At 40.3% G+C, this 24060-nt stretch overlaps 1 protein-coding gene across 2 annotated transcripts in view; it reads left to right on the top strand.

The window, feature by feature from the left end:
• Positions 1-24060, top strand: part of AOAH (acyloxyacyl hydrolase) — a 202443-nt gene that overhangs the window by 32408 nt on the left and 145975 nt on the right. For both annotated transcript variants that reach the window (XM_089687015.1, XM_089687006.1), the window contains exons 2-3: positions 19702-19797; positions 23206-23272. In XM_089687015.1, coding sequence (XP_089543141.1) covers positions 19702-19797; positions 23206-23272 — 163 coding nt within the window. The remainder of the gene's footprint in view (positions 1-19701; positions 19798-23205; positions 23273-24060) is intronic.

The raw sequence follows: 24060 nt of genomic DNA, 5'->3' as shown, positions 1-24060 counted from the left end.
TTCTGATGTCAGAACGCTCAATGCACGCTCTATAGAAAGGAACAGTCCACCGATGGACCGTGGGGGAGTGTGGATTTCCGTAGGATCTGCAGGTCAATATGGTGAATATGAGCTTCGTCCTCACCCCTAGAAAAAATGAGCATTTGATCCATGCAGTGGGGGCACAGCTCCATTGCATGGTAAAAACAAAATGTTGACCGGAGTTCTGCTTTACAGCTATGCCAAAAAAGTAAAAAATGCAGTCAGAGGGTAAATGACTAGTCATCATGTTGCCTGTGGTCTCCTTGCAGCTGCATATTTACTAATATAAAAAAAAAAAATCCAGGGACACCCTTTATGATGTTCATCCAGCAAGCCATAGCAGGCAGAGAATGTACTTTATTTACAGCCGGGGCATTCAGTTAAAATGGGCATTGTTCTACAAGAGAAATATCCAAAACCTATCAAATAATTTAATTTAAAATACTGTAGATGATTTTCTATAATAAGGAAAGACACATAGCAAAGAATGTGTTTTTCATTAGCAGAGCATCATGTATGTATTTGTTTAGCTACAACTTTTGCACTGCCCATATATGATTCCTGCTGAATTAGCTGAAATTAGAACCATGTTGTCACCACCCGGCTCAACAAAAGCTGGCTTTAAGATTGAAGGACTGCATCTTATCATATGTAGCATCCAAACAGATGCAGTTACTGTTTGGGTATGCAGACAGCATCGGCTGCTGCGGTTGTTGAATACAATAGCTGCCAGAGGAAAAATTCCTCCAGCCACGCAGTTTAATGTGGATAGGGGAATCAGTTGGTTTCTCTCATTTGGAATGGAACAAGAGAAATTTATGGCAAGGCTTAAGCTTCCCCAGAGCTGAGCGATGCTGCAGCAGGTAGGTGAGTCTGTAAGCTTGTTGTATGAAATCCCACTCTTCTCCTGCCCTCCAGAGGATTTACCCCCCTTCCTGACCAGGCCATTTTTAGCGATAAGGTGCTGTGTTACTTCAACTGACAATTGCACGGTCATGCAAAGTTGTACATAAATGAAATTTATGTCCTTTTTTTCCCCATAAATAGAGCTTTCTTTTGGTGGTATTTGATCACCTGTGCTTTTTTTATTTTTTGCGCTGTAAAAAAAAAATCCTGACAATTTTGAAAAAAAAACTATATTTTTGACTTTTTGCTATAAAACATATTCAGTAAAAAAAATTAAAATATCAATTTTCTTCATATATTTAGGCCAAAATGTATTCTGCTACATGTCTTTGCTAAAAAAAAATCCTAATACATGTAAATTCATTGGTTTACGTGAAAATTATAGCGTCTAGAAATGGCGGTATATATACTGGATATTTTTTTTTTATACTAGTAATGGCAGCGATCAGCGACTTATAGCAGGATTGCAGCACTGCAGGACTGTGGTGGGCATTCTGACACTGGGTGGGAACTGACTAACTGCCACTGACATCCCCAGTGACACTAATACAGTGATCAGTGCTAATAAAAAGTACGGACACTGTACTAATGACACTGGGCAGGAACTGGTTAACATCTAGGATGATCAAAGGGTTAACAGTGTGCTGTGTGCTGTTTTACATAATGTGCTGTGTGTATTTTACTAGGGAGACATGCTGCTGTGTATTTCTCTGCTGTGCAGAGAAATACACAGCAGCATGTTACTGCTGGCAGGAGAGAGACCCGTGTTGTTTACAGACAGCTCTCCACTGTCACTGTTTCTCGGCGATCTCCGGGTGCCGGCGGGGAATCTCCAGCAATGGCAGCGTGGATAGGGCGGCGCACGCTCACTCCCCACCCGGAAATGCAAAATCACGTACAGGGGCGGACTGACAACTCATGGGGCCCTCGGGCAATAGGGGATCATGGGGCCCCTGTGTCCTTTCCCAAACTCAAAGAGCCTATGAAAAAGGTACCAGGGGCATCTCATGGGGCCCCCTACTGACCCTGGGCCCTTGGGCAGTGCCCGAGTTTCCAATTGGTCAGTCCGCCCCTGATCACGTATATATACATAATTTTGTGCAGTCTTGCCACCATATAAAGTTACATATAGCAGGTTTTTATACTGTAGCTATGTCATGTAGCCAATAAAGAGTATTAAGAGGAATATAACGGGTGGCCGGCTCTCTTTTCGAATTGAATGTATGTAATATAACACTCATAAAGTTACATATAACATTGCATACAGAATCAAAAGTGCACTGATTCAAAATCCAGACTACATATATTTGTGAAATACAAACAATTTATCATAATCATGATAATGGCAAAAAACTACATAATAATAGCAATCATTAACTCATAAAGGAGTGTACAATATTGTGTCATAGGTAATTTGATCATCTCAGCTTTGTGCACTATGTTTGTTTAATTTATGATCTGCACAGTATTTATTTTGAGCAGCTGAATCACTTTGGCTTTCTTAGTGCAATAAACCTTGTGATAGATTGTTGATATTAGTGTGGAGCTACTGGGTCCACCAGTGAGTGTAGTTGAAAGATGGACCAAGCCCTGCATGTCTGACCTTGTAAAAATTACTGAATGTGCTAGTGTAGAGAAAGGACCCCTTCCCTTTCCTTTTTACACCACCTATGTTCTCTTCCCCCATACTCTGCCGTTTAGCCATCATTTACCTCTGTGTATACAGGTATATCCCTATTTGTGTAAAAAAAAAAAGAAAAAAATTCAGATCTAGTTGTCCTTTATTAAAATTTAGGTACAGCAAACAGAGAACCTTCAACAGTCACCTGACCAGGAGTGTCACATTTGCCTGGTTAAGCAGAGAAAAAAATTTGGTGTTGTTCATTAACTACTTGCCCTTCTGAGGATTTACCCCCCTAAACAGGCTATTTTTTGCGTTACGGCACTGCGTTACTTTAACTGACAACTGTGTTGTCATGCAATGCTGCACCCGAATGAAATTGACATCTTTTTTCCCCACAAATAGAGCTTTCTTTGGGTGATATTTGATCGCCTGTGTGGTTTTTATTTTTTGCGCTCTATAAAAAAAACGTCAATTTTGAGAAAAAAACAATATTTTTTTTTTTTTTTTGCTATTAAACATGTCCAGTAAAACATTTTAAAAAATTACACTTCCTCATAAATTTAGGCATAAATGTATTCTGCTACATGTCTTTGCTAAAAAAAAATCTCAATTAATTGGTTTACGTGAAATTTATATCATTTACAAATTGCGGTGTATATATACTAGGGTTTTTTTTTACTATGTATTTTTACTAGTAATGGCGGTAATCAGCGGCTTATAGCAGGACTGCGGGATTACAGCGGGCATTCTGACACTGAGGAAAACTGACTTGGTGTCACTGACATCCCCAGTGACACCAATACAGTGATCAGTGGCACTGGGCAGGAAGGGGTTAACATGTGGGGTGATCAAAGGGTTAATTGTGTGCTGTTTTACACTGTGTGGCTGTGTTTGTGCTTCACTGTAAGCACACTGCTTTCCATAAGTGTTATATGCACAGCCATGCAAGCAGTGTACAGGAGCTGATGGGAAAAAACTGTTTTGTTTACAAACAGTTCTCCTCCCCCATCGGAGATGCGCGGCAATCACCAGGCGCCGGCGAGTAATCACCAGCTGGGACCTGGTGATTGACAGCCACGGCCGTGAATGGTGGCGAGGGTAGGGCACATGCGCACCTCGTGCACCCCTTACCCGGAGATGCTAAATCACATATATACAGTATACCTGATTTTGTGCACCCTTGCTGCCCTGTAGCAGTACTTCTGCTGACAGGAAGCAGTTAAAGATCTACTTCCAAAATGTCAATTTAACAGCCCACCAGCTCCTCCGGTACCACCATTTCTGAGTGCAGAAGAGAATCCTGTGACTGACTACTCTCCCCCAATCACAATTCATGTTACAATCACTGAAAGCAGTGAAAGAACTTTTCTCAGTGGAGGAGGAAGACAAAGGAGGCCGGTCCCTGTCGGACCATCTGTACTGCCCAAAGCTGTTAACCATCACAGCACTGGAAGTTCAGAGAGTGGAAGAGGACAGGCATCCCTGCAGTGAAGACTTCTCCATGCTTCAGCCTCCTGCCCAATGTGGGACATACTTCATTAGCCCCGGTTCTCATTAGTGCGTTTTCTCATGTAGCTGCTGCTGCACTGCACTGCACAACAATGGAAATCACATTATTTTCCTTTGTCCCCATTCACCTCGATACAGCATAGCTGTAGAGCTTTTTATGAAAAGGTGCAGGTGTCACTTTGGTGCAGGTGCAGTGTGACTGTGGCCCTACAGACCTCAATTTAAACACATCAAAAATGAGTATAAAATGCATGTAAAACACAAGCACATGCATTTTTAGAGCATTTTTGTTTAAAAAAGCATAAAGCATGAAAAACACATCAAAAACATGAGAAGTTCAACTGGATCAACTGTGGGTGTAGGATTATAACTTTGAACTGGATGGACTTTTGTCTTTTTTCAGCCAGACTATGAAGTCCCATAAAAAAAAAACACACTGAAAACTGGATCATGTTGCAGCTGCGCTATTGTGAACCCACAGAAAAAAGATATGGCGGTAGCCTTAAGGAATTTTCTTTTAGCTAAACTGCAGCTTTAACGACTTGACCTCCAGAGGATTTACCCCCTTAATGACCAGGCCTCTTTTTGCTACTCGGCGCTGCACTAATTCAACTGATAATTGCGCGGTCATGCAATGCTGCACCCAAACAAAATTTACGTCCTTTTTTTCACACAAATAGAGCTTTCTTTTGGTGGCATTTGATCACCTGTGCGCTTTTTATTTTTCACGCTATAAACAAAAAAAGGCCAAAAATTTTGAAGAAAAACAATATTTTTTACTTTCAGCTATAAAAAATATATAGTAAACTCAAAGTTGGTTATAAATTTAGGTCAAAATGTATTCTGCTACATGTTTTTGGTAAAAAAAACCCCAATGAGTGTATATTGATCGCTTTGTGTGGAAGTTATAGCGTCTACAAACTATGGTATAAATACTGCAATTTACACCATTTTTTTGCTATACAGCGCTGCGCTAGTTTAACGGACAATTGCGCGGTCATGCAATATGGTACATAAATGAAATTCACATCCTTTTTTTTCCCACAAATTGAGCTTTCTTTCGGTGATATTTGATCGCCTGTGCGGTTTTTATTTTTTGCGCTATAAAAAAAAAAGCCTGACAATTTTGAGGAAAAAAACTATATTTTGGACTTTTTGCTATAAAACATGTCCAGTAAAAAAAAATTTAAAAATCAAATTTAGTCATAAATTTCTGCCAAAATGCATTCTGCGACATGTCTTTGCTAAATTAAAACCCAACATGTGTAAATTAATTGGTTTACTTGAAAGTTGGGAATGGCGGGAAAGATACTGGGATTTTTAGTTTTTTTTTATACTAATAATGGCGGCGATCAGCGACTTATGGCGGCGATCAGCGACTTATGGCGGGACTGCGGCGGACATTCTGACATTGGGGGGTACTGACTTGGGGTCACTGACATCCCCAGTGACACCAATACAGTGATCAGTGCAAAAAAAAACACTGACACTGTACTAATGGCACTGGGGAGGAAGGGGTTAAGTTTATTTTTCAGGGAAAGGGTTAACTGTGTGAGGGGGAGTGTTTTACTAGGGGGCGGGGGTGTGTACTGCAGGGAACACGGCTGATCGGGAGAGAGAAACTCTTCTGTCCCGATCAGCGTGTCCTGAAGCTGTCAGGGAACTGACAGAAAGCACAGCTACTGCAGCTGTGCTCTCTGTCAGCGATTGCCGGCGATCGCCGGGACATAGCCGGTAACGACCGGCTGTGACCCGGCGACTGACATCCGCGGCTGTGATCGGCGGGACAGGTAGGGCGGCGGCGCGCCTCGCATGCGCACCCTACCTGTTTACAAAACACACGTTTTAAAACGTGCTTTTGCCCAGCCGTGCCGCCCTGCCGCTGTATTTATACAGTGGCTGGGCGGCATGTGGTTAATCTCTTCATGCCGGCCGTACGCATATATGCGGCCGGTCAGTGGGTAGGCCTTAATGCCGAGCGGCCACATATATGCGGCCTGGTGTACACAACTTACCAATGCACTCCCTCCACGCTCCCAGCATTTAGCAGGCAGGGATCAGTAAGCTCTCGATTCATACTTGCAGTCAGGAGTTTTTTGATCATGTGACCGCTGTGACAGTCAATCACAGCAGTCACATGAACCGAATGCCCACCTCCGCATCCTGGCTTTTAGAATGGCTTAAGCCACAGGTGTCAAACTGGCAGCCCTCCAGTTGTTGCCAAACTACAATTCCCATGAATCATTGCAAGATTGACAGTTACAAGCATGACTCCCAAAGGTAGAAGCATGATGGGACTTGTAGTTTCGCAACAGCTGGAGGACCGCCAGTTTGATACCCCTGGCTTAAGCCAACAAAAGCTTTTTAGTCTTCTATATTGTTCCAAGATAAGAGAGTTCCAAAGGATGTTTAACAATTCCAACCTTGGCTGAAACCCTTCGATTCCCTTATAGTCTAAGTAGGTGGTTAGTAGCACAGTGAAGTGTGGTGGTTGTACAACCATGGTGCAATTTCCATTATACTGTGTTTGCCAAGAACTATGTAGTAAATAGTTAATGCAATATCCAGTCATGTAGTTCCTCATACTACGTTGTTGTTTGTAAATCTAAAGAACATTATATAATCAGATTGCAATGTGTGGCCAACTTTAGGTTATATTGGAACAACAGAGAAGGTGGACAAGCTTTCAGTCTCTTATATTCACCACACCTGTAAGCAGGGGTGGACTGACAACTCATGGGGCCCCCAGGCAATAGGGGATCATGGGGCCCCTATGTCCTTGCCCACACTCAAACCACACCAAAAAAAGCCCATGAAAAGTACCAGGGGCATCTCATGGGGCCCCCCACTGACCCCGGGCCCTCGGGCAGTGCCTGAGTGCTCGAATGGTCAATCTCCTTACGTGTGATCTATGAAAAATTGTTGCTTCGTGCCCTGATGGTTAAAGTGTTACTAAACACAGGACCCTGCATTCATTGTATCTGGTCTCCCACAGTACACAGAACATGGAAATGCAGTTACTTTAGTAAATATAAACTGCTTAATACCTTTTCTCATTAGCAGTTAGAGAAGTCTTGTGACTTCTATCAGTGTCCAGCAAAGCAGATGTTAAAGCTTGTAGGAGAAGTTTTCATTCTGCTTTAGGAGGATGCAGAACCCCTGACCTCTGGACCTCTGGGGTGCTGATTGGCCCTGTGCTGATCACATGCACTCTCCCAAGAAAAAAAAAAACCTCTCTAGCAATACACACCAAACCGATCATGTGCAGAGTGACTCCACATATCAGAAGATAAGAGGGGGGCACTGGAAGAAGGGGAGGATCAGAGAAGTCAGGATCAAACAGCCTTTTTACACAATGCAGAAGTTTAAGCCCTTAGATTCAACAGTGAATATAACAGGCATGCTTTACTGTATATACAGACTGATTTTACTGTTGTGGGTTTAGTAACACTTTAAATTGCCATAGTGTTTTATTAATTTTTGAGTGCAGCTTCCAGTGAAGCATGTAAATTGTGTTCAATTAGTTTGCCATTTACTTGGGTCATTGCAGTTATTTTTTCAAGAAATGAAAAGGTTTAATGAGTTTTTACAGTGAGCTTATAGAGTTGTAATGACCTTTGGATGTCCTTAAAAATGTCCCCAATGGGGATATCAACATTTGAGAAGAGATTGATAGAATTACCTTGCTAATGTAACTAAGAGCTGGATAAATGAAAAACAGCTTTGTCTTTAATTATGTGATTTCTCTTTGTGTTTTCTATAACTTCACAGGTTTACTTGCTTCCTTTAAATCTATACCTTTATCACAATGTATATTATTCATTACTTATATCCTTCTGTTGTGTTTTGTTGTTGTTATTATTATACAGGATTTATTTAGCGCCAACAGTTTGTGCAGCACTTTACAAAATGTGCTGTTGTAGTGTTTTCAGTGGTTACCATTTGGACACAAAACAATGGAGATAGGCTTGTTACATCAAATTACATATTAAACACATAAAAGAACCAAGATAACTCTAGCTGCACCCAACCAACAAATTACATAACATTTTCCTTCTATTATGATGTCTTCTAATGTTTACCATAGTAAGTTACATGTCCCTTTTTTCAAAAGCTTCACTACTCCACAAGATTTCGTAACCCCATGTGTTAATGTTTTCTGGAACCACCGTATTAGCGTTTCACTTGAAAATTTGGGGGTTTACACTGGATTGTCTAATCTTAAACCGGCCATAGAACTGGCTTAAGGAAACAGCAGGAACTGTACGAATTTCAGTCCATCTATGGGTGGGCTGGTTGTACTGAAGTCAATCCATCTATGGGTGGGCTGGTTGTACTGAAGTCAATCCATCTATGGGCAGGCTGGTTGTACTGAAGTCGATCCATCTATGGATGGGCTGGTTGTAGTGAAGTCGATCCATCTATGAATGGGCTGGTTATACTGAAGTCGATCTATCTATGGGCAGGCTGGTTGTACTGAAGTCAATCCATCTATGGGCAGGCTGGTTGTACCAAAGTCGATCCATCTATGGATGGGCTGGTTGTACTGAAGTCAATCCATCTATGGGCAGGCTGGTTGTACTGAAGTCGATCCATCTATGGATGGGTTGGTTATACTGAAGTCGATCTATCTATGGGCAGGCTGGTTGTACTGAAGTTGATTCATCTATGAACGGGTAGCTTGTACTGAATTGGATCCACCTATGGGTGGGCTGATTGTGATGAAGTTAATCCATCTATGAGCGGGTTGGTTGTGCTGACGTCGATCCATCTATGAACGAGTTGGTTGTACTGAAGTCGATCCATCTATGGGTGGGCTGGTTTTACTGAAGCCGGTCTATCCTGTCTAGCATGAAAGCCAGTGATGAACCAGAATAGAAATGTGTGGATCTCCTCTACTTTGTTTTGCCTTTGACACAAAGGTTTGACAGTATGAAAAATTCTCTGAATTAGTCCATTTGACGATTGATTTTTAGCATTGGAAGTTTTGTGCTAAAAATCACAGGAACCTTTCAAATTCTGAGGTAAACTGAGGACCATTGCGTCTTCCAGAATTCCATGGCTAGGCAAACATTGTAGTGGGTGTCTAGGTAGTAAAGGTGCAAATAAAAAAAGCTGTTGCAATAGTCGTCAACAAAGTTAGCATGCATTATGTAGCACACAAAGATTTGATGCAACTTTTTGCCATGCTTATGAGAGTAGTATATATGGAATTTGCATGAATATGGGCTCATTTCTGTTAGAAGCACAAAGCTATCAGTAAAGGGATCATCTGAGAGACATTTACTTAATTTGAGCGTTCACTACTGCCCTGTAAAATCTATCCCTCTCTCTGTTTTCACATTTGTCAACTCCAATGGGCCCTTGTTGTCTTGCTCAATCAACTAATTTCCCACAAGTTTAGAAGCAGCCATTTTATCCTTGCAGATAATATCATCCATAATGACCAAATGTTCAGGAACATTCTAAAACGTTCCCATATTTGGAGGAGAAGAATGCATAGTCATTGGTTACAAATTTAGCGTATTGTATTTCAGTTCTAATTGTTGAGGGTCATTGCCATTATGATCTTTCAGTTGTCTTATTTTCTGATCTTAACAGCTTCCCTCCACCCTGTAGCAGAAATACTGCTACTGGGTGGCAGGGCTGCGCAAAATCACGTATATATTTCTGGGTAGGGGCACACCCTCTACCTGCGCCACTATTGGCGGCTACAGATGTCAATCACTGGGTCCTGGACAAAGATGCCCCGCCAGCACCCGGAAATCACCGAGAAACAGTGACGGGAGAGACCTGTGTGTAAACAACATAGGTCTCTCTCCTGCCAGTAGTAACATGCTTCTGTGTATTTCTCTGCACAGCAGCACATTTCCTTAGCAAAACACACAGCACACGCAGTAAAACAGCACACAGCACATAGTTAACCCTTTGATCACCCCAGATGTTAACCTTTTCCTGCCCAGTATCATTAGTACAGTGTCAGTGCTTTTTATTATCACTGATCACTGTATTAGTGTTATCGGGATGTCAGTGGCAGTTAGTCAGTTTCCACCCAGTGTCAGAATGCCGCAGTCTTGCAGTCCCGCTATAAGTCGCTGATCACTGTCATTACTAGTATAAAAAAAAATAAAAAAATTCTGATATATACCGCCATTTGTAGATGCTATAACTTTCACGTAAACCAATTAATTTACATGTATTGGGATTTTTTTTAGCAAAAACATGTAGCAGAATACATTTTGGCCTAAATTTATGACAAAATTACATTTTTAACATTTTGTTACTGGATACGTTTTATAGCAAAAAGTAAAAAATACTGGGTTTTTTTTTCAAAATTGTTGGTTTTTTCTGTTTATAGTGCAAAAAATAAAAACACACAGATGATCAAATACCACCGAAAGAAAGCTCTATTTGTGGGAAAAAAGGACATAAATTGAATTTATGTACAGTGTTGCATGGCCATGCAACTGTCAGTTAAAGTAATGCAGTGCTGTATCGCAAACAATGGCCTGCTCAGGAAGGGGGGTAAATCCTCTGTACGGCAAGTGGTTAAATAGTAAACGTGAACTTAATTAAATACATTTGATATTTCCATATACAACATGTGTCACACTTTATTTTTTAAAGGAGATATATGGGATGTGTGAAAAAACAAACATACATATTCACTACTAAGCTGCAGCTGTCCCTTGCTGGATCAAATGCCAGAGAAGTGAGCGACCACATGACCGTTGATCGCTCATTCTCTGTCTTCTAAGAGTGAAGAGCGGTGACTGGGGGGGACAGGCACTGCAGGCTTCGACTTTCAGACATGCGTAGAGAGCCTAAGCCAATTGTCAATCAAGCAGCTGGGTGGATCCCAAAAATATGGTCGGGATTCTTCCAGAGCCTAGACTGGCTCTGTGACGTCAGCTGACAGCAGGATTTAGCTGATTTTGGGTCACAGAAGAGCAAAGGTAAATGTACTCTTGTGACCCTCAAAAGAAGTAGGGCCAAAACAAGCTTTATAAGGGACTTTTTTTTATCTTAAACCAGCCATCACCAGGGACGGACTGACCATTTGGAAATTTGAGCACTGCCCGAGGGCCCGGGGTCAGTAGGGGGCCCCATGAGATTGGTCCTGACGAAGCTGAGTGAGATACGCCCATCGGCGAAACGCGTTGACGTCATACGTCAGATACGTCACTTCCGGTCATGCGCATTAGGTGGAACGCACGCTGACCTACAAGGAGGAAGCCATTTTTCACATGCCATGAGGCAAGCTTAGGCAGCACAGGCGCCGAGAAGAGGCTGGAGCCCGCGGTATATTGGCGGATGTCAGCGGTGGCTCCCTGGCCTCCTTAGCCTTGTATGGCAGTACCTATGAAGGATATTCTTTCCTCTCCTATTATCCATTGCACAGGTGGTGAGTGGACTGTTGCGGGACACTAGATATATGGTCCTATGTGACATATATGACCTATATATCCTTTATAGAGTGTAAGCTCTTTCAGTGACTTTCCATATATTGTCTGTTTCACTACAGGATGGGGACATCATGGTGCTTTGTATAGGAAACAAGATATACCACATGTATTTCAACAGGCAGAAGATCTATTGGGATGTGTCTTGTTTTTCTCACAGAAAGTGGTATGTAGTCCACATGTAGTGGTGAAGAAACCATTTCAAGCAGTGCGCTGCTTTATGCATCTACCCTTCCATCCTGGTAAAAATGGGGCATATTTTTTCAAGAGCCCTAGGAAACAGCTGGTAATAATCACAGATGAATGGGCCCCAACCACTTGTGCCGGCATAGGAATGTACTGCATTATTTACATGACATTTATGTTTTGTTTCATATAGGCCTTGAGGCATGCCTTCTTTTTGACGCATACTGTGCTTGCCGTACTGCATACATGTGATATTTATATCTATGGTATAATTTTTTGAAACTCCCTGTTTGGGATATAACCACTCTGGTAGTAGCATAGTCTACATATTATAACACGTGTTATGGTATACCTATGGTATAATTTTTTGTATACACCTCCTTTGGGAAGTGTTCACCTATGCGCCAGTGCCACAGGGACTTTAGATTCTTGTAGTCATTGTCCTTTTTGCACAGGTATTTAGACCGGTACTGGTGTCTTTTTATATGGTTTTAGGTCTGTGTGTATTGTCTCATACTGAGGTGGTGGTAAACCAGGGCAATTGCCCATATGTCAAATTTGTATGTGTAATAAAGCATTATTTTTGGAAATTTTTCTGAGTATCACATTCTGTTCATAATGTAGCCGCTTTCTTTGTGAATTTCTTTTCACAACCTCTCTTTTTTTGTAGGCCCCATGAGATGCCCCTGGTACCTTTTTCATAGGCTTTTTTGAGTTTGGGCAAGGACACAGGGGCCCCATGATCCCCTATTGCCCGGGGGGCCCCATGAGTTGTCAGTCTGCCCCTGGCCATCACTGGTCACATTGGTCAATGAACATACATGCTCATATAAACAACACCTTTGGAACATTCTGGACATTATTATTATTATACAGTATTTATATAGCGCCAACAGTTCGCTCAGCACTGTACATTACAATGGGAGACAATACATGAGACAGTACAATACCAATACAATGCGATACACGAGCGGTTCGAGGGCCCTGCTCCTTGGAGCTTACAATCTAGGACATTGATGATGTAGCTTCTTTTGGATTGGCTGTGCTCCCAAATTAGCTTTCATGAGATGATATCAGTTTTGACTAAAGTTCGATGTTTGAAACCTTTTCTTTTGATAACAATTGCTCAATTTTCAAATTGTTATTGAGGTCAAATCAATGTTCATTTTTGACTGCAGTGACCAAAAAATTCAAAAGATGGAATTTTGTTTTTCTGAATGAGCAGTGTATGTGGTTTTCATTCAAGAAAGACCAATCACTTCAAAATCGAATGTTAAAAGCAAGCAAAATTTTCAAGTACTTTTGAATGATATTTGTCAGGCCATCAAATGTATTGAGAGTTTTCATACATATTTTCATATGAATGTTTGTTCAGACCTATTCTAGCGTATGGTCAGCTTTAATTATTTTTTGCTGATACATTATGCAGAATTTTGTTTATACAGTCCAAAGGACTATTATTCTGATACTTTGTTGAACAAAACTAGCTTCATGAACATCAAGAAATGTAATATAAATTCAGTGCACAAATGGTACAGGCTGCTAATACAAAATAATAATATTATAGGACAGGATTAGAGAACAGTAGGCTGTTGACCTATCATTTAATTGGCATGTTTACCTATTTTCTTTGAAGCAGTTATTAAATGCAGTTTACTTTTCATTTGCTGCTAACAATTTATTCATGGAATCCTGAGTCTTGTATAAACACATTCATTTAAAGATAGTGTGTTTAGCCACATGCTGCATTAAAATATTAACTTTTATGAATTCTTCTCTAAGCTCCATATTTTGAATATTCATTATTTAATGTTAGCCATACAAACATGTTATATTGAAAACCAATTAAATTTACCTTATTACCACACAGAGGCTATCCTGTATATTTTAGGATGTTGACCTGTTGAAGGTTCTATTTTTAATTACATTTTATACTAATATATACTGTTATATTCTGACATTTCTTAGTGAAAACAGACTGCAGTAAAAGACACTTTCCCCTGAGGCTATTGTATTCATGAAGATCAAAAGGAAATTTTTTGATGTAGCGCTACCCTCTTGAGGGCCGCTAAATTTTTGGGTACCCCTAAGCTCTGCACAACCAGGTAACATGCATTTTCCACATTTGCATCCACAGTCAGTAAACATTCCATGAGCTTGTTTTTTGTTGTTTTATTGGGGGTTAACAACTTGGATGGGGTATATGGGATGCCCAATGGAACTGAAACAATTTAGAGGACAACTTCTTAGACACAAAAAAGGCAAAAATCCAGCAAAAAGCACAAATGAACAGATCCAAGGCTCTCTACTCCTTCAGGAGTGCCTCTTCCCTTCTGACAAGTTGACACACAGTGTTTGCAAGGAGCACTTGGTCCTCGTAAATTAACATCTTGAGACCACAGATGAAAATCTCCTCATCCATTTGGCTGTCTTGAGAGTATCCCAGGGCAAGGGATTCCGAGACACGCAAATAATGCAGACCCAGGTAAAACTAAATCTGACTGCATTCTCCCTTCTTTGGGCCAGTGGGTGTAGAAGTACTCACACTGTTGTGTACCTTCAGTTTTAAAGGTTGAAGCTGCTTTCAGGCCTTACGCTGGGCTTGCTCCTTCCCTGCTGACAGGCTGTCTTTCCACGGTGAACTGTGGGACAGTGCAAGTCCTTCTTTCCATCTTCCTGCCTGTAAGTAGTCCCACCTCTTCTGGGGCCCCCTCCCAGGCTCCATTTCAGCAGCACTTCCTCACTCTTCCACATCCTCGATCTTCCACCCGACTCCCCTGCTGACCAGGCTCTCTCATATTTAAGGGCTGACCTAGCCACCATGCCATGCCTCTTGCCTGGGGACTAGCCAGATTCCCCTAAGTATGCAGATCAGCCCCTCCTCACCCTTGCCAACTGGCTTGTAGAAACTTCTCAAAGACTTCAGAGCAGGGGGAGTTTTCAGAGAACTGACCTGTAGAGCCCTCCAGCCTTAACCACAAGTAACCTCTTTGACTCACTCTCAGGCTAATGCATACCCAGGCTTCTAACAAGCCTCTATCTATACACAAAAAAAATATTTACATTAGAGAATGTTACATTAATAATCAAACAAATGCGCTTGTGAGCCACCAGGATATACAAAATAATATATATACTGGATCGCTGGTTTTCCTGCCCATTCTCCCTGGATGTGCGTTTGTTAACAAATAATCAGATTATAACCGTGCTCCAATATTAACTAAAAAGTGCTTTGTGCTTATAATATAAATGAAAAATAGTCACCAAAACTAAATTAATTAGTATATCACTGTGCAAAATATATACGTATCACTATTAAATCAGTGCACCTTGTGTTAATACATGCAAGAAAATATATATATTAGAATGCAAATAAATAATTATAAATAAATAAATAAGGAATAATCAATATTGAATCATAATCAAAGTTCCAATTTCAAAAAGTGCTAAAATGTTCCAACCAAATCAGATGATACTCTCCTTTCAGTGAATGGTAACCTTCAATCTTGCAGTTTTGCAATTAGCCTGTGTGCTTGTGAGGGATAATCCCTCCTTTGATCCACTCCTTGCTACAATCACTGAATGCTCCTCGCCAAGATCATGCAAAAAAAGAGAAGATATAGTGCCTTATCCCAGAGATGTGTTAAGCCATTTATTTGCTTCCATAATGCACTCACATTTTATAAGACAACATAACGCTTTGCAATGTGAAAAAGCCGCTGCCTGCGGTGAAGATCGGACTAGAGGGTGTGTACCCCACACTGTCAGTACTCGCTGTGTCAGATGTGCGGTGACGTCACTGCCCCTCCCCAATGCGTTGAGCCACAGGGACTGCGTAGCTTCGTCTGGGGGATGATGTGTACACTTTAACATTTTAGCACTTTTTGAAATTGGAACTTTGATTATGATTCAATATTGATTATTCCTTATTTATTTATTTATAATTATTTATTTGCATTCTCATATATATATTTTCTTGCATGTATTAACACAAGGTGCACTGATTTAATAGTGATACGTATATATTTTGCACAGTGATATACTAATTAATTTAGTATTGGTGACTATTTTTCATTTATATTATAAGCACAAAGCACTTTTTAGTTAATATTGGAGCGCGGTTATAATCTGATTATTTGTTTACATTAATAATCATTAAGATACAACCTAGATCAAGCAAGGGGTATGAAGAGCACAGTGTCACCCACAAATCTGATGTGATCTCACAGCGCACTTGCAAATCAATTAAACTTTATTTCATTTTGTTGGAAAACTACTGCGGATATTTCTCTTACCAGGCAAGATGGTGCTGGCCATATGACTTAGCCTTTCTTCTTCTATTGGAAAGAAAAGAACACAGAAACAAAAAATTACATCATAACCATGTGGTTCCACTGGGAATTACATTATATAAGGATTAAACATACCACATACAATTACCTAGTGGTATAACTAGTAATCACAGTGTGACATATGAGAATTCTTGTTGCATCTATTCTGTATAAACAGTGTTGACTATCAAGGGTGTGCATTCACTCTTTAACCCATTCCTACCTGGCCTGTGAGTGGCCTCCCTTATTGCTTTCAGCATGGTTCCCTCAAGATCACAGTACTGGTCACTTAGGGAAGCTAGGCCTAACCAGCACTGCCTGGAATACTCTGACATCCCTCATCCGAATAGACCCCATCAAGCCTCCAAATCAAAGCGCCATTTTTAAATGTCCCCATACTGAGGAATGAGCAGTCCACACAAGAAGTCTATTTTGTTAAATGTGCTAGATTGATAGGTGCAAGAAACAGATCAGCCTTCTATAGGGGGGCAGCACACAATGAAAGGTTCTAAACAGTTTGTTAGCAAGATGCAGAAAGATCAATGCAAGTCAGAGATAACAGAGCCCTGAGAGCAAGGATAAAATAAGAGGCCTGTAAATACAGGAGGGGTGTCCCAGACTCTATAATCCCCTTTAGGGAATACCAGTAGTCCCAATATCTACAAATCCCCCACCTTCCTATCTCCTCCCCGCAGGAGGGAAGCTAATGATATAGACCCCTGCCTACTTGCTGGTCGTTGCTGTTGCACCCACTTGGAAAAACAGTAATTACTTTCCTTGTGGTAAATAACTTTGCCGGTTCTCCATCTTCCTAATATCTTCACCCAGAATGCCTCTCTGCTTGAAGGGACAGGACTGCCACTCTATTATCTCCTGAGTCTTCCCTGACTCCTTGCTATGGGGTCATCTAAAGGTAGTTACAATGGGCCACCTTTATGCCCTACTCTACAACAGCATGTTAACATAGTTAACCAGTCATCTAGCAAACAAAAAATAGGATTTGTAATATAAAATGTAGTATATTGCAGCTTACCAGTCCTTGGATGTGGTGGCTGCATTAGTTTTAATTTTTCAGGCTTTTTCTTTTTTTTTTGCTTTATTCCTGGTGGTCCTGGCAGTATCATACTTCCATTCTAGGGTGACAATGCTCTTTCCCTGTGCTGTATCTATGGAGGAGCAGCATTGTCAACTTAACTGCTCTCCTGGATTGTAGTAGAAACGCTTCTTTGCTTTCATTACATAGGGGCAGAGGGGTTTTGCAGTTCATAAAACATAGCTGGTAAGGGTGAGATCATTGTTTTAGATTTCAGTTCAGTATGCAGGAAGTTCCAAGCACTCAGGATTTTTTGCAGGGTTTTTTCCTGTACTTGCAAAAAACGTCCTGTACTTCGTGGGAAAAAAAAAATAATGCAACCCCTACATTTAAGGACTGGTAAGCTGCAATATATCACGTTTTTGTTGCTGGGTTTAGATACTGTATACTGTACTTTAAATTTGTTTTCTGTAGAATAACCGCATATTGGCATTTAACATTAACAGCTAGTTTACAAGGACATTTGATCAGCGAAGGACAGATTGAGATTAGTGTGCACTTTACTTCTATTTCACTCAATAAATACGTATTTTAACAGTGCATGGTAAACATATCTGAAAAGTCAATGTACACTATTACAAAGAACAGGGATGCGCACTCCCACGCATCAATCAGTGCCACTAGACTAAAACCTAATTTTTATTATTCTTGTTAAAAATTTGCCAACTGTATATCTGTTCTTTCTCACAAGGGGCACCGAGACCCCAAAAGACTCTCAACATCCCAAAACTGCTTGTAGCTGAGTTAAAGGACTCTTTATCCAGTGGTCAAGATAGGTATACATCTGCACATAGCGCCCTCTGCGCTGCAATAACAATATAACAGACATATATAGGGGCTACACAATTGTGCCCCATTTTTGCTGAAAAAAGGCTTCAGCTTTAAATTGGATAGAGTGGCTCTACTGCGCCAGCACAGTGGCTAAGTGGTTAGCACTTCCGCTAGGCAGCACTAGAGTCATTGGTTCAAATCCCAAGCATGGCACTACCTGCATAGAGTTTGCATGTTATCCCTGTACCTGTATGGGTTTCCTCCCACACTCCAAAGACATGCTGGTAGGTTAATTGGCTCCTGTCTAAATTGACCCTAGTACTGTATGTGTATGTACGAATGTGAGCTGCGGACCTGCATACTCCTCTAGGATTAGAGGCTGATGTGCATGTACAGTATAATAAATATAAAACACTGTGTAAATTGGCAGCAATATATAAGTACCTGTAATAAATAATACTGAAATGATTGTCTATTCCCCCTAAAGCCTAGTATGCCAGCTTTTCCAGCCTCAGCCAAGCTATGCTCTATCATCCCAACAAGACCAAAGGAGCCCACTTACTGAGAGCAATATGGGAATCAATATCTGTCTCAATAACCTTTCCCCCGATTATACTTGTTAAAAATGGATGTACACTAGCTGTAATGCTAAGGCTGACTTACTAAGAGTGTTATTGTCACCCTGGACAGTGTTCGCATAAAATATCCAATTAGACTAAGATTCATTTTCTTGGTTTTTTTTTTCAAATTCTCCTGAGCTTGACATGAATTCAGCTTATGCTACGGTGAAAATTACTTGTTTAGTAAACCTTCACCCAAGGGTACATATCCAGTTTTATCCTTAAGCTCAGTAAATAGCATTTGATATTAACGTTACAAACCAGTCACATAGGTACACACTGTAGTTAGTCAGGTCAGAAAAAGTCCATCTAGTTCAACCAATAGAAAAAACAAACAAAAAGAAAACCTCCATATGCACAATCCTATACCCACAGTTCATCCAGAAAAAAAACAATAAACGCCAATAAAAACAAAGTTAAGCCCAATTCCAGGTATACTCTCTGGCCCTTAATCACCCTCTTCTTCCTGTATGCATTTTTCTACCTACCTTTTCCAGATGGCTGGTCACATTAAAGGCTGTGTCCTCTTTCTCTTTGCCCCTTCTCAGCACTGGGCAGTCCTCCATGATTCAGAAAGTGGTGATGTGATGGCATAAGAGCCATTCTTCAAATCATTATACCGTAAGTGAGGTCAGTTTGAAATACAGGGAGTGCTGCCTGCTTTAGTTTTCATTCAATTATAGCTGCATTGCACCAGTCCAACTAACTCACAATTATAAGTAATTTGTTGATTTGGCAAATTGTTTTAGAAACCAGTTTATAATGTAAGAATAGTGTTAGCAAACACTCTGACTGCATCAGTAGTTTGATGTTTTCCACAGTCACTAACTACACACAAACCTACACTAGATGTTCAAATATAGTGATATAGTACAAAAAACAGAGGAAGCTACTTGGCATGGACTTCATGAAGCAGACATACCCACACTACATGTAAAAATCTTTGTGAATTCTGACTGTAGCATATTACATTGAGCTCAGATTAAGGTGGTGAATAATCTCACTTGAGCACTGTATTTGCTGGATAGCACTGGTTCACTGATTCCTTTCACATATTAGATAGACCCTACTTACCTAGACAGAAGGATGGTGCTAAGTAAACCTAATAGTTATACCATGTTCAGTGTTAATTTTTTCAGTAAGGAAATCAATTATGGTCTGTTTTTCTCTTTTCCAGGTTGTGTGCTTACAGTGTCTCTTGTGGAACAGCTTGCTCAGGTCCATAACAGTTCGGCAAAAATGGCTATGGAGTTACTGTGTAGCTACCTTCCAGGTTTGTAGTGTTAAAACAATGAAATACTCTAGTAGTATTATTTAATCAGTTAAAACATTACACAATATGCAATATAATAGAAAATATATATATATATATTATTATTATTATTATACAGTATTTATGTAGCACCAACAGTGTGCTCACCGCTGTACATTATAATGGGAGACAGTACACAAGACAGTACAGTAACAAAACAATACAATACACAAACGGTTCGAGGGCCCTGCTCCTTGGAGTTTATAATCTAGGAGGGAGGGGAGAGTGGTACAGGAGGAAATAGCTGTGGGGGATGGAGTGGTGGGAAGAGCAGAGGAGATCAGCAATTAGGTGAGGGCGGGGTAGGCTTCTCTAAAGAGATGGGTTTTTAGGGTGCGCCTAAAGGTGAAGAGGGTAGGTGACAGTCTGATGGATTGGGGTAGTGAGTTCCAGAGGATGGGGGAAGCCCTGGAGCAGTCCTGGAGAGGGACATGGGAGGTGGAGACCAGGGAACTGGAGAGAAGGAGGTCTTGTGAGGAGCGGAGAGTGCGTTTTGGGTGGTAGATGGATATCAGGTCGGTGATATAGTTTGGGGCAGTGTTATGAACAGCTTTGTATGTCAATGTTAATATTTAGAATTTTATGCATTGGGCAATCGAAAGCCAGTGGAGGGATTGGCAGAGGGGGGTGGCGGATACGGAGAGGTTGGTAAGGTGGATAAGTCTGGCCACAGAATTCAGGATAGACTGAAGCGGGGATAGCCTGTGTTGGGGTAGGCCGGCGTATAGTGTACATTCACATCAGTCCTTGCCCTCAAGGAGCTTCCAATCTAAGTTCCCTAACTCACATTCATACATACAGTACACATTTTTTGATTGAAAAAGATACTTTTATTACAGAAGTATAAAAAACAACATGATACTCGTTATCGGGGTACATCTCACCCTATACTGCGAATACAGTACACATACCACGGCCAATTTACACAGGAGGCAATTAACCTACCAGCATGCCTTTGGAGTGTGGGAGTAAACCAGAGTACCCAGAGGAAACCCACGCAGTCACAGGGAGAACATGCAAGCTCCAGGCAGGCAGTGTCGTGGTTGGGAATTAGACTGACGACTCTAGTACTGCCCGGCTGAAGTGCTGTCCACTTAGCCATATATGCACACTTATACGCACTTGTGCTTTTTTTCAGCTAAAATGCACCTCTTCAGAACAGACAAGTGATATTTTTTTATCTGCCTTTAAATCAGCCTTTTTCCACCTTTTCAACACTGAGGAAACCTTGAAATAACTTTCTGGTCTCAGGGAACCCCTGCTTAAAATGACGATATTTACAACTCATGATACTTTAGCGTGATGGTCAGTGGGAATAACGATCCTTACACTTGTGGTCAATGGGAAGAATTACCCCCTTACAGATAGCTAAAGAGATCAGTGGTGTCTATGGGAACTTATCTGAGAGGCAGAAATTTCTCATTGCTCAAGGAACCCCTAGCAACCTCTGGAGGAACCTTCGCATTCCAAGGGACCCTGGTTGAGAAACCCTGATCTAAATGCTCCTGCTTTAAAATGCCTGTAATGCCAGACAGGCACACCTCACCATCATTCAGTGAAAATGGTCTGCTTAAACCTGTTTTTCTTGTTTATATACATTTGGTTATATCTGGCTCTAGGCAACTCCACACTGCATTAATCTTTAAGGAACAAAGGGCCACATACTGATGATATCACTTCCTTCAGCACAAACAGTACATCTTGCTCACGTCCACCTGAAGGATCATCCATCTAATATGTTTCAACCTTCACGTCATAGAGATGGAGTCAGGCCAGGGAGGAAATGTTTATATTCAATCATACTGTACATGTTTTAGCAACTATTCGCATTTCATATACACATGTAACAACCAACTATCTCTGTACATATATAAAATCCAATAATAAGGTACTGTATACTTAGCATACTTGTACATACTGTAAAAAAAATGCAAAGGACCAAAACAAAAATAACGATCTATTAATTCCTCTTGCCTTTTCAATATTTATACAATATAAGGAGTTTGTCACAAAAAACACCTTTAACTCTCATCATTGAAAATCTTTCAACCATATAATAATCCCTAAAGCTCATTAAAAAGTCCCTAAGCATAGACTAGTGAGATTTCAGGCTTGAACAAACTTGAACAGACTCAACCATTTAGTATTTAAAGTGATACTAAAGACACACGGTTTAATTGACATTATCCCCTCTCTTCCTGTATGTGGAAAATAGAACTGTATTATTTTATAAAAAAAAAATTAAGTAACTTCTTTCCTTTGTGATACACAGCTGTCACATGACCCAGCTCTTTCCCAGCCTGTCTGCAGGGAAACATAAGCAGGAGGAGCTTCTTGCCCTCTGCTGCTGGTCACATGTTAAAAAAAAGCCTTTGTGATACAGAGAAAAAAGAATTAATATCAATAAAATGAAACCAGAACTGGTTTCAGACAAAGCACTGGAGAGTACTGAACTGGCCAGCAATGAGTCCAGATCTCAATCCCATAGAGCACCTGTGGAGAGATCTCAAGACAGCAGTTGGGAAAAGGAACCATTGCAATCCGATAGACCTGGAGCAGATGGCGGAAGAAGAGTGATCCAAAATTCTGTCAGAGAGGTGTAAAAAACTAAACGATGGTTACAGAATTGATTTCAGGGTTTTTTTCCAAGAGGTGTGCTACCGAATATTATTTTGAGGGTGCCGATAATTTTGTCCAGTCCATTTCTGGAGTTTTGCATGGAATGTGTCAGATTTGTGTTTTTTGTTTCTTCACTTTTTTGCTTCATATTTATACAAACAAATGAAATAAACATGAGAATGCCTAAACATTTGTGATTGTAATAATTTTCTGGGCAAATTGATGCATTATCTGACAGAAATGCAAGGGTGCCAATATATTTGGCCATGACTGTAGTCTTTGAAGGGAATCAGCAAGTCAGCAATGTTTATATTTCATACGATTTCATTTTCAAATTTGATTTGAATGTGATTCAAATTTTGGACCAAATTTTGTTTTGCTATTTCAGATTTGTTAAATTTTTTTACTGTTGTAATTTGAAAATTTGAATACATCCAAATCTCTGAATAATGAAAACTTTTTTGGATACATTTCCATTGTATTCTATTATGGTATACATGCCCATGATCCCTAGGTACTCATCTCAACATACAATTGAATTTGCATATGGGTAAAAGAAAGGTCGTTTAATTGCTGCATTGCTTGTAATGGAAAAAAGGCCAACCCCTGTGTGAACAGAATCAGATTTCATCAAGTTCTTTAATCACCATCTAGAGTGTCTGAATATCTTTGTTCAATGCAAAATAGAAATTCTCAATTCACCATTCCTAGTCTGTTATGTAAACTCATTTACTTTACCTTTATTTCCAGAGAGAGAAGGTTTAAGAGGAATCTGCGTTCTAATAACTGAACTATTTGGACCTGATATAATCAGACTGTAAGTGTTTTTATTATTACTCAAACCTGAGTACTATAGGACCAACTTTGTTCTGCTTCGTTCTGTAGGAATTTAAGCATTTGTCTTCTTGTTCTTTCGTTAAGCCTGGTTTGATTGTGTTTTTGTTTTCGCAATTAATGTTTCAACATTTGAAATTTGCTCATCTTCCCCTACTTGAACATGTGCAGAATTTGCTGATTATACTCTAAATGTAAAATCTATTTCCTTATTTTATCATTAGAACCTAGTGCTTAAAAACTCCAACCCATTCCTAGCATGAACTTTAATGAACTAGGTCCCCATTTTCATGGGGTTGAATTAAAAGCAATGAATGGGGAATATCCCTGTAGCAAAGTGAATGTTCTCTTTGCAAAGTGAATGTTAGTAAACAAGGTGAACCTGTGTTCACTTTGAATAACTAATGATGTGGAAGACATTAAAACACGGGGTTTTTACTACAAATGATTGGGAATTCAAAGTGAACAGGGTTAACCTAAAACACTGAACCCAAGGGCAAGCAAATATTGTCTACGTATGATAGGCATGTGTGTTCTTATCTTACCTTGGTGCATTTTGGTGGATTGGGGGCTTACAAAAACTGGTGCACACTCAATCTGGTGCAGCTGTGCATAGTAACCGGTCAGCTTCTGGGTTTTATTGTCAAGCTGAAGTTAGATGCTGATTATTTATTATGCATGGCTGCACCAAATTCTGTGTGCACCAGTTTTAGTATATCTTCCAGATATGTGCAGAAATCTAGAGTGAAATTTTACCTTTGTACACAAGCT

The sequence above is a fragment of the Staurois parvus genome, unplaced genomic scaffold (genome assembly GCF_062004578.1).
Source record: "Staurois parvus isolate SC_StPar_1 unplaced genomic scaffold, SC_StPar_1.0 ptg000020l, whole genome shotgun sequence".
Taxonomy (NCBI): domain Eukaryota; kingdom Metazoa; phylum Chordata; class Amphibia; order Anura; family Ranidae; genus Staurois; species Staurois parvus.
This window is presented reverse-complemented; position numbering and strand designations above follow the sequence as displayed.